Genomic DNA, 12,828 nt, shown 5'->3' on the forward strand with positions numbered 1-12,828 from the left:
CAAATACTTTTATGATTCGATTTTTCCTGTTTTAGAAGGAATTTTATAATAAAATTTTAGTGTTAAATACTGTTATGATTTGTTTTTTTCCCTGTTTTAGAAGAAATTTTAAATAAAATTTTAATTTTAAATATATGATTTGTTTTTCCCTGTTTTAGAAGAAATTTCAAAATAAAATTTTAAAGTTATTATGTTTCATTTTTATACGCCCACATTGTCGTCGCCCCCATCCGTCCGTCTGGCGGTCCGGCGTCTACAATTGATTGTGGACGCTCTAGAGGCGAAAGTTAATATCCGATTGACTTTAAATTTATACACAGTGTTTAAGGTCATGAGACGAAGAATCCTATTGATTTTCAGCGATTTCCGATAATTACTGCCAGAGTTATGGCCCTTGATCGCTTCAAAAAATCTCGTGGACGCTCTAGAGGCCAAAGTTAATATCCGATTGACTTTAAATTTATACACAGTGTTTAAGGTCATGAGACAAAGAAGCCTATTGATTTTCAGCGATTTCTGATAATTACTTCCAGATTTATGGCCCTTGATCACTTCAAAAAATCTTATGGACGCTCTAGAGGTCAAAGTTAATATCCGATTGACTTTAAATTTATACACAGTGTTTAAGGTCATGAGATGAAGAAGCCTATTGATTTTCAGCGATTACCGATAATTACTGCCAGAGTTATGGCCCTTGATCACTTTGAAAAATCTTGTGGACGCTCTAGAAGCTAAAGTTAATATCCGATTGAGTTAAAATTTATGCACAGTGTTTAAGGTCATGAGACGAAGAAGTTTATTCATTTTTAGCTATTTTTTCGATAATTACTGCCAGAGTTATGGCCCTTGATCACTTCAAAAAATCTTGTAAATGCTCTAGAGGCTAAAGTTAATATCTGATTGACTTTAAATGCAAACACAGTGTTTAAGGTCATTAGACGAAGAAGCCTATTGATTTTCAGCGATATCCGATAATTACTGCCAGAGTTATGGCCCTTGATCACTTTGAAAAATCTTGTGGACGCTCTAGAGGCTAAAGTTAATATCTGATTGAGTTTAGATTTATACACAGTGTTTAAGGTCATGAGACGTAGAAGTTTATTCATTTTCAGCGATTTGTGATAATTACTGCCAGAGTTATGGCCCTTGATCACTTCAAAAAATCTTGTAAATGCTCTAGAGGCTAAAGTTAATATCCGATTGACTTTAAATTGATACAGAGTGTTTGAGGTCATGAGACGTAGAATCATATTGATTTTCAGCGATTTCCGATAATTACTGCCAAAGTTATGGCCCTTGATCACTTTTAAAAACCTTGTGACCCTCTAGAAGCTAAAGTTATCATCCGATTGACTTCAGATTCATACACAGAGTGTAAGGTCTTGAGACAAACAAGTATATTGATTTTCAATGAATTTTTATGACTTGAACAGCTAAATCCATGATGTTAAAAGTTTCCTATACTAAACGTTAGCATGGGTCAAAACTTTATAAAACCCAAACAAATTCTAATGGTTTTCTGATAATTACTTAATGAGTTGTTACTCTTAATCAGATTCTAATCGCCCGGACGATTTAGCTGCTGTGGGCGTATGTTTCGTTGCCCGGCAACCTATCTTTGCTGTTTTAGGTCCACTACTGGTGCCTTCACCAAATATAACAGAAACAAATTCGACTTTTATAAAGTAAGTCAGTATTGATAATTTGTTATCTAGTACTTGAGAACTTGGGTTATTTTAGGATGCTGGGTATATCTTAAGGACCTAGTAGGTATATCTTAAGGATGCTGGGTATATCTTAAGGACTTGGTGGGTATATCTTAAGGATGCTGGGTATATCTTAAGGACCTGGTGGGTATATCTTAAGGACCTGGTGGGTATATCTTGAGGAAAAATATTGATCCTGTAGATTTCCATCTCTCTTATTCTAGCTAAAAACAAATCCAACACATAATGTAATTTACATCTGCAGCACCATTTTTGGAGAAACAGGATATCAGAACCGACAAAAGCTTGCATAACATTTTATCTTGGGTGGAATCTTAAAACATAACTTTGAGTTGGAATTTATATGCACTATCAAATGAATTAAATTATTATTATTATTTTAAAATAGTATAGTTAAAAGTTTCAGCCTACATGTATGATTTTACATAAAAACCTTGCCTCTTGAAAAATATATCTCCACCTACCAGTACCTGTTAACACACAGGATATTTGAATACATTATGGGAGATTTTTGTAAAGAGTTGGCCATTCTTGCTATAACAGTTCAAAAATAGATGATGAAAGAAGTATATATCTTGAAAATTTCATTGTAATATTCTATACTTCATAAGATTAATTCCCAGAAGACAGATGATTAAAAATTACTTACACTTAAAAAAACCAAAAACAAGACAATCTTTAAAACTACTATTCTGGAAATCCATTAAAAAAGTTGAATTTACATGTTTATCTGACTTGTGCCACAATTAGTCAGAAGACGTGCATGAACTACTTTTAAAGCTTTGTAAAATTTACCAAGACATTTCATTGAGATTTTAAAATGGTCTATTGTTTTGTTTTTTTATTTTTTTCAGTTCAACAAAATTAGATTATTTCCAGTCTGCTAATTTCTCTAATTCAAGTACATGTAAGTTAACAGATTCCCTTAATAACATTGAGAGAATATGCTTCAAAACCTCAACTTACTATATTAGTAGCTGTTTTAAACTAAATACTAATGGTATAATTTCGACAAATCTGGACGATAAATCTCATCAATGTTAAGTGAAAGGAAAATAAAATAAAACGCAAGTATGAATAATATGCATAAGAACTGAATGAGGCTTAATATAATGCTCTTCTGCACCATCCACACATCGTGAAGTATGTTATCAGGGAAATTTTGCCCGGGATTTCCAACAATAGAAATTTTATCAAGTTAAAAGTATTTCTGCCTATTCCATCTGTTTTGAATCTCAATCTGCCTATTGGTATACATGGAACCTAGCCTGAATGCTTTCCTTACTAGAGAATCCCTAGGAAAATTGTCAGCCAAATGTGAGCAAACCCATCACTGAAAGAATAACCCTGTTTTACAAATGTAACTTGTAATACCCCCGTCAGACCGGGGTAGCATCCTTACTGCACTGTTACGGTGACGGAAAATGATCTCAGTGCGCGCAAAGAACGCCATAAGCATTGTAAAAGCGTGGTGGAAATGCCAGATATCGTTCTGTGGTCTCCAAAACAAATGCCAAGGTCTGCAATCTGACCCGGAAAGCTGTGAGAACGAAGCTTCTTTTCAAGTTTGTAATTTTTGGGGACATTTTCTCGTGTTGTGTTCATGTTTGCCAGCAACCTTATGCATTTTCTGGTCGCCGTACGGTTGCAGCAGTGCAGTAAGGGCGCCATCTCGGTCTGACTGGGGCATTACATGCTTAAGGGTTAATCTTGTGTTTTGATTGGTCAATTAGACACTGTCGATTGGACAGTAACACCCCTCTGTTTTAGTAATTTCTTTTAAAATGCTAAAATAGCATGTTACAATGTCAATAAACACTTCCTGTTTCACATTTAGAGGGGTGTTATTGTGCAATAGACTTGGCCTGAGATTTTACATTAGAACCAGCGATGCTAATGATCTCAGGACATGTCTATTGCACAATAACATCCCTCTAAACAGGAAGTGTTTATATCTCCTAATCCTTAATCTGTTTATTTTAGCTATGAGAATAAGTCAAGAAAGAAAAGATATAATGTTTTTAATGTATATAGGTGAGTTACTGGTACCTTGGGGACAATTTCTGTCCATATAACTCCTCAAGTTATGTCTTTTTATGAATCAAATTTTGTTGCCATTCCCAAATCCACAATCATTATTATAACCAGATATTTCTCATATTTGTAAAGACATAATACCTATTTATTAAATCCTAGAGTTTTATGTTCTTTCGTATACAAATTTTTGACTTTATTACAGAATTCTGTAATTGTGGGGGTGGGTTAAACATTATTGGTGTTCCTGAATTACTATATAGAACAGGGGTGGCCAACCTTTTACATACCATTCGTTAATTTGTGAATTCAGATGCGCCGTAACTCTTCTATCCCCATCTACTTCAATAAACAAAACTCGATCTTTCCTAATTTCATTCATTGAGCTTATTTTAAACTGACAGATAGCATTGACTTAAAACGGGTGGTTGGATGGCCGAATGGTTAGCACATGCGCGCTGTATCATAAAATCTGTCATTGAGTCATTGGCATTGTTTCGCTTGCATGGTTGTATGTGACAAGGAGTAGGGTCCAACCTCCAGGGTTTTTCTCCAGGTCCTCCGGTTTCCTCCTACTGCTAAAGACCCCTACGCGCAAGCGAATTATAGAAATAAAATTGAACCATGTTAGTCCCGAAAAGACCTAGTTTGAGTCGAGTGGAGTTAAACTCTCTCTCTCTTTCTCTCTCTCTCTCTCTCTTTATTATTGTCACAGGGATGCAGTGCAGAGTGAACCACTAATCATTCAATGTGCCACAATTGGTGTATGTGCCAGATGTTGGCCATCCCTGATAAAACGAGGCAGGTGTATTATTTAGTATATATATTACTGAATTTGAAGGTACACCATTTGTATTGTGTTGTGTGTTTATTTAATAGATAATTGGGTTCTTTTTTTTAACAGAATTTGGTGGTACATTATTGGTGTTCCTGATGATGTTGATTTATTTTCCGAAGAAACCACCACTTCCTCCCTGTGCTTCAGCAACTATCAAAAGACAAGATTTCTGGAAAGGACTCAAAGATTTATTCAAGTAAATGATGTTCATGTCCAGTGTGTCTGGAGCTGGGTGCATATATTATTTTCTTCCTGTGCTGTCTCTAATTGCATTCCATTGGGTTCCCATTCTAACAGGATCATCCTGCCACCCACCACTTCCGGTGTCTCTAATTGCATTTCACCTCGTTCCCTTTCTAACAGGATCATCCTGCCACCCCCACCCCAACCTCCACTTTCTCTAATTGCATTCCACCAGGTTCCCTTTCTACCAGGATCATCCTACCACCCACCACCTCCACTATCTCTAATTACATTCCACCGGGTTCCCTTTCTACCAGGATCATCCTGCCACCCCCCCACCTCCACTATCTCTAATTGCATTCCACCGGGTTCCCTTTCTACCAGGATCATCCTGCCACCCACCACCTCCACTATCTCTAATTGCATTCCACCGGGTTCCCTTTCTACCAGGATCATCCTGCCACCCACCACCTCCACTATCTCTAATTGCATTTCACCAAGTTCCTTTCTAACAGGATCATCCTTGTCCCCCCCCCCCCCACATACACACACACATTAAAATGTGGAAATATTTATATAATTGTAATTGAAATCATATTCATCTTATATATAGTAATTAAAACACTTCTTAATGAATGAAAGTGGAGGTGGTGGGTGAGGATAATGGTCTAAAATTTTCACTGTATATAATAATTTAATGTGTTCAATCCTGGATTTGTATGTGATACTAAACCCCATTTATCTCTTTCCATAAATTAAACAGGTTTTGCTCTTATATAAAGTATATAAAGGGTTAAAGAAATGTTTACTCCTGTGTACAATATATATAAAGGGTTAAAGAGGTTTTAAACTGTAAGTAATAATGACATCTCTGTTTTTATTAATTAAGATGTAAACAGTTCTGGTATATAGCTACAGCGTATGGTACATCTCTGGGTGTTATTAATGTGTGGACTGGTATAATAGATGTTAACCTTTCACCTCTAGGTGTATCACAGGTAAATATTACTTAACAGAATACAAGTTTTATGGGAAACAATCACTGGTTTTATTATATAAACACCATTTTTCAGCAAGTATCCTCTTATCAAATGTGACATTTGGTTATTTGTTTATGTTTTTGAAACTAACATTTGATCATTCCGTTATTGGTTTATGTTTTAGATTATATTGGTTATTTATTTATTTTATTGATTCTAGTATTTGTTCATTTGTTTATTTTACAGAATATAACATTTGATTATTTGTTTATGTTATAGAATGTAACATTTGATTATTTTGTTATTTGTTTATGTTATAAAATATAACATTTGATTATTTCTTTATGTTATAGAAATTAGAATGTAACATTTGATTAGTTTTTTTATGATTTTGTTATTTGTTTATGTTATAGAATGTAACATTTGATTATTTCTTTATGATTTTGTTATTTGTTTATGTTATAGAATGTAACATTTGATTATTTCTTTATGATTTTGTTATTTGTTTATGTTATAGAATGTAACATATGGTTATTTATTTATGCTACATTTGGTTATTTGTTTATGTTATAGAATGAAGCTGGTTGGATCGGGTTTTATTCAACATGTGCAGCATGCGTAGCAGCATTAGTTGTAGCTAGGTATGTCCAGTAACATTCATTATCACAACTATTTGTATGTCAAGTAACATTCATTAACTTAACTATAATTGTTGCTAGGTACCTCCAGTAACATTCATTATTTTAGTAAATATTTTTTTATAAGTGAGGATGTTGTTATTGCTATTTGCATGCAGTCAGTAGTTTTGAATTCACTTTGATATTTGGATTAAGTGCTGATGTTGAATGCACTGTTGAAAAAATGTATTACATTTTTGAAAATCTGCATTGTTTTTGCTTTGTAAATTTCTTGCATCCTCGATGTAATGTAGTATAAATATCAATAAAAACATTGAAAATGTAAAAAAAATAAATATCAATAATCGGACAAAATAACAAAACTTTGTACTGAAATTGTCTGTGACGGTAAAAATGTGCCTTTTTTTACACTTGTTTCTCCATGGGGGGGGGGGGGGGGGGTTGGATGGCCAAATGGTTAGCATGTGAGTGCTGAATCATAAAGTCTGTTATTGAGTCAACTGGAGTGGTTTTGATTACCCGGTTGTATGTGACAAGGAGTAGGGTCGTCTGTCCAACCTCTGTCCAAACTCGTGGGTTTTCTCCGGTTTAATCCCACTGCTACAGACCCCTACGCGCAAGCGAATTATGGAAATAAAATTGAACCATATGTTAGTCCCGAAATGACCTAGTTTGTGTCAAGTGGACGTTAAAGTCTCTCTCTCTCTCTCTCTCTCTCTTGTGTCTCCATGGTAAATTGTATTGTTTACAGGTATCCCTTTCATATTTTGTTGTATATTTTATAGGTTTGCTGATGTATTTAGTAAAAGGTTAAAGTTGTTTATATTTATATTATACACTGTTGGTACTGTGTTCATTATCTGGTTTGCTTTAGCCAGTGCTCAAATACTACCTACATCCACTGGTAAGCTATAAAGAAATATAAATAAAAGTCTAACTACCTACTGTTCTACACAAACCCAATCTGATTAAAACACAGATCCTATTTCGTTTCGTTTTTATAGTTCAAAATTTTGTTTTACTTGCCTTTACTACAATAGGATCAGGAAGAGTTGTTATCATTGACGTGTTCTGGATGTTGTGAGGAATTAGCCAATGAATCGGTCTGTTATGGCAAGCTTTAGGCTTGTTTTGCACGAAACTGTGGGTAATCCACTAGTAACATCAATGCTGATTGGTTAATCAAATGTCTGATGTCATAGGGTCAAAAGCCGCTCGTATGACCTCTGACACAACCTATCGCAACAACCGGTCAGATCTTCATGTAGTGTAGGCCATCGAAAGTATAAAAACGAAATGAAAGATAGATTTGTATTTTAATCAGATTAAAACAAACCATGCTGCTAATGAAAAAAGCAAAGGGATATAACCAAAACAGTTGTCCACAATTCTTATCATTCTAAGTAGGTCCATGTATACCATTGGCAGTTAGAAATCAAAATAAGAGTTGTGTCTAGTTGTTTGTATGGGACAAAAAAACAAGGTCCTGTGTATAGTGTATACCGTTGTCAGAATCTCTGATAATTAAAATTTATAGATTAAAATTTGGTGATATTTGATTAGGTAATTGATTTTAATTTTATGTAATTTGGGGAGAGGATGGCGGAGTTGTTTTAATTAATTTTATTAAAAATTTGTGATAATTGATTTGGACATTGAATTTGATATGATTTTGTGTGGAATAATTATTAAAAAAAATTTTTTTTAATTTGTGATAATTGAATAAAATAAAACCAAGTACGACCCAAAAAAAAAAAAAAAAGGTATAGGCAAAATAGTGTAATCAGCAAATGGACTGTTCACCGTGTACAGAATACACGACAAACAGTGGTAACTGGTGTCCGGAAGAGTAAGCTTACCCTGCCTGGCACCATAGCTGCATCCAAACTATTAGACGAAATCTCGGTAAAATAGCGTGATTGGCCAATAGTACATTCAACTATATATGATTTTTGTTTCAAGTGTTTTATATATAACTGTGATAATTTAATTCAAAATTGAATTTGATATGTTTTTTCTTTCAGCTGTTTTTTACCTTACTGTGATAATGGGTGTTATGGCATTAAATGCCTCAGTGCCGTTATTATTTGAATTAGCATGTGAATTAGCCTATCCTATTGGTGAAGGAACAACAAATGGTGTGATGACCATTTTAAATAATCTGGGTGGACTCATTTTCCTGTTCATTTTAATGATACCAAATATAGGTAAAAATAAATACTAACTGTGTTTTTCATTGTTGGACACAACAAGATAGACATATATTTCATAACATCACAACAAGATAGACATATTTCATAATATCACAACAAGATAGACACAATTCATAACATCACACCAAGATAGACACATTTCACGTTCATTTTAATGATACCAAATATAGGTAAAAATAAATACTAATTGTGTTTTTCATTGTTGGACACAACAAGATAGACATATATTTCATAACATCACAACAAGATAGACATATTTCATAATATCACAACAAGATAGACACATTTCATAACATCACACCGAGATAGACACATTTCATAACATCACAACAAGATAGACACATTTCATACAAAAACACAAGATAGACATATATTTCATAAAAACACAAGAAGACAGACATATTTAATAAAACACAACAAGATAGACACATTTCATAACATCACAACAAGATAGACACATTTCATACAAAAACACAAGATAGACATATATTTCATAAAAACACAAGAAGACAGACATATTTAATAAAACACAACAAGATAGACATATTTCATAACATCACAACAAGATAGACACATTTCATACAAAAACACAAGATAGACATATTTCATAACATCACAACAAGATAGACACATTTCATAACATCACAACAAGATAGACACATTTCATACAAAAACACAACAAGACAACACGACAAAATAGACATATTTCATAACATCACAACAAGATAGACACATTTCATACAAAAACACAAAATAGACATATTTCATAATTAAAACACGAGATATATAGACATATTTCATAACATCATAACAAGATAGACATAATATATGTCATTAAAATACAACAAGTTTATTTATATGGTCAAAATTGGTCTAAAATTCAGAAACTAATCTATCAGAAAATATAAATATTGGTATGTTGATGTTTGTGTCCGTTCCTCTTCACAAATTTTTATGAAAATTGACAAATATAATAGGTGTTGATTGAGCATGCCTAGTGAGTAAGACAGGTCACAGGTTTTCTCCCAGTGTTGACCAAGAGGGTTTCTCAGGATTTTCCAGCATGATTTCCCCTAGTCTGTGTTGCAGTGTCTAGTTATTCGAATGGGATGAAACACTTAAAAGACCCCTTGACAGTTGAAATCCAAATAATAGTAGGCTGTAGTGCCGCTGCTTGGGCACTATATCCCTCATATTCCCCTGTTCATTATTCCAATCTGTGCAGAAAAGTAGGACGTTAAACCCCATTTCATTTTTCATTTCTTTAGTTAGCCAATATCGTCCTACTATGACAGGTACAATGTGGATGAACTAGAGGTTAATATTTAATTTTACTGTTACAGGGACAATGTGGATGAACTGGACATTAATTGGAGCAACAGTTGTATGTTTTCCACTTTATGGAATGTTAAAAGAAACTTATAACAGACTAGATATAGATGAAGATAAAACATTGAATTCAAATGTTACAGTAATAACTAAATCACATGCATAACAAAATAATCGCCTATTAAAAATTGTATAACAACTTGAAAATATGTACATTACAGAAATAAATTTATGGCAGATAAAACATGCAAAAGAGCTTTGGAAAAAAAAGTGATTTACAGTGATCAAAAGACAATATAATTTTAAAAAAAAGAAAAAACAAAGCATGATTAATGCCAGTGTATAGGCTGTATGAAGATAATGATAATTGAATATAATTACTGTGTGTATAAGGATAGCTCAATTATTACAGTAACCACTTGCATAATAAAATGACTGTCTGGTAATTATAATTTGTATTTATGTTTTATAATAATGTCCAGGTTGAAGTAAACAACCAATCGTCCTTTTATTGTTAATAATTTCTATGAACATCAATTATGATGTGTTTAAAGATACATTATGGGAGATTAGATAAAGAGCTGGCAGTTCTCACTATAATAGTTAAAAACTAGATAATGTAAAGGGAACTTGCTGAAAATTTCAGTCAAATTGATCCACTCTGAACTGAGATTTTAGCGATTGAATTTTTGGTCTAGCCTTGATCATCATTACCAAAGTCGGTAAGATAAAAAAACATAGTCTCGATTATCCATTTTTTGATTTAATTATCAATGAGCATTAAGCAGCAGATAGGATTCTAATCCAGAAAATATCACAGGCTAGCGATGACATCGAGAGTTGATTATGGTCTGGATAAGTTAATTAATCTCAAATTAATAATTTAGATACCATTTCAGGCCATAAAGAAGGATGTGCCATTGGCAGATTTAGCTAATAGCATTTAGTAATTGAACGGGAAATACACAGGACAATTCTATGGAATGCAATTCCTGTTTATTACTGAGCGATCTTTCGACTAGGGTACTCCAGTCTTTGTTTAGGAATGATAACAAGAAAAGCCTATACAAAATGCTTCTCTGTTTCAAACAGTGATTCTATTTCATACAATTATATTATAATCCATAGTTCTGCAATATTTCAAACTTATTATATTTTCTGGCTGTCAAAATTTTTCTCTGTATCAAACAGTGATTCTATTTTATAAAATTGTGTCCCGTTGACAATATTTCAGACTTATTATATTTTCTGACTGTTATTTATATATGTTTTCTGTCTCCTCATGGATAATACTGTTGTGAATCTAGTAAAACCTACATATCTATATTATTTGTTTATTTGTATATACATGTATTGGTAATGATTTATCAACCTTAAACAGTGTCTTAAACTGTCTTGACATAATAATATTGTTGACTAATGTGTTATATGTTATTTGACAGTTAAAGAGCAATACATGCGTCTCCTGTGCTGCAACGCATCTTAATAATAGTCAGCTGATCTGAGCTATTGGTGTTCATATACCACCGAATATGGTTATTTATAGATGCACTAAAACCAAAGTCAACAATTCCTCATTATATAGGCGAAATATTGTTAAAATTGTTTTAAATTATACAGTATAATATTAAGGCAAAATATTGTGAAAATTGTTTTGAATTATACATATGGGTAAACATTGGTAAATCATTTTAAATTATACAGTATATTACAAGGGTAAAACATTGGTAAAAATCTTTTTAAATTATATATTATGGTATATTATGTTTTGTTTCATTCAAGTCAGTTAAGCCAGGAATACTCATTGAAAGACTTATTTCTTATTTAATTAATGGAACTTTTATTAACTTGTTGTTGTTATTGTCTTTTGAAAATTTCCCCTTGATTTTTTGTTGCTCTATGTGTAACCTATATATAAATGGAAAACTAACAAAATTGTGTTATAAAATAAATTTATATTTATATATATCTTTGTCTCATTGAAACATTTTATAAATTTATATATTCTTTAATTTACTATTTTTTAAAATAAATGTAAATAATTTTTTTTTTTTCATTATTATTATCAAAAACATCTATATTTGGTATCTATATTATATAGTAAAATTGGTGATCATAGTAAATACTGAACCGAATTGAACTATTTTTGGATATTACTTGGTTCAGTTTTATATATTTTAATGGCCGATACTCATTATAAAAAAAAATATTTTAAACCAAATTTAACCAAATGGGTGCCATACAAAATTCATACCCACTGGCATTTTATCTTGGTTCATCTAAATGATTAAATGCCTCGTGCTTTCAAAAAGTTGGGAGGGGGGGGGGGGGCCTTTTCTATTTTCATATATGAAACAATTGTTTTCTATTTATTGAATGTATAAATGATGTAAATATTTTTAAAAATACCTTTAGTTTTTATTAATGGATGTAAATTAGAACAAATGTTTATTAATGGATGAAAATTAGATAATATTCTTAAAAATAAATGGAACATGTTTTTTATTAATGGATTATTAGAAGAATTGTTTTATAAATAGATGTAAATTGTTTTATTCATGGATGTAAATTAGAACATTTTTTTATTAATGGTTGTAATTTAGAATATATTTTTTATTAATGCATGTAAATTAGAACATATTTTTTATTAATGCATGTAAATTAGAACATATTTTTAAAAATTAATGGATGTAAATTAGAATATATTTTTAAAAATTAATGCATGTAAATTAGAACATATTTTATATTAATGGATGTAAATAATATAATATTTTAAAAAAATAATGGATGTTAATTAGAAGAAATTTTTATTAATGGTTGTAAATTATTAAATTGTTTTAAAAATTAATGGATGTAAATTAGAACATACTTCTATTAATGAATGGA

At 31.9% G+C, this 12,828-nt stretch overlaps 1 protein-coding gene across 7 annotated transcripts in view; it reads left to right on the forward strand.

Annotated features, from left to right (window-relative positions):
- The window catches only part of LOC126814656 (solute carrier family 49 member 4), a 30,208-nt gene extending 17,652 nt beyond the window's left edge, over positions 1-12,556 (forward strand). For 6 of the 7 annotated variants that reach the window (XM_050539956.2, XM_050539955.2, XM_050539957.2 and 3 more), the window contains 9 exons: positions 1,631-1,685; positions 2,582-2,634; positions 3,711-3,761; positions 4,666-4,795; positions 5,672-5,780; positions 6,336-6,403; positions 7,186-7,304; positions 8,425-8,607; positions 9,957-12,556. In XM_050539956.2, the coding sequence (XP_050395913.2) occupies positions 1,631-1,685; positions 2,582-2,634; positions 3,711-3,761; positions 4,666-4,795; positions 5,672-5,780; positions 6,336-6,403; positions 7,186-7,304; positions 8,425-8,607; positions 9,957-10,108 (920 nt within the window). In that variant the 3' untranslated portion in view covers positions 10,109-12,556. The other variant, XM_056099304.1, reaches the window with a different exon arrangement.
- Positions 12,557-12,828: the final 272 nt, after the last annotated feature.

This window comes from Patella vulgata, chromosome 3 (genome assembly GCF_932274485.2).
Source record: "Patella vulgata chromosome 3, xgPatVulg1.2, whole genome shotgun sequence".
NCBI lineage: Eukaryota > Metazoa > Mollusca > Gastropoda > Patellidae > Patella > Patella vulgata.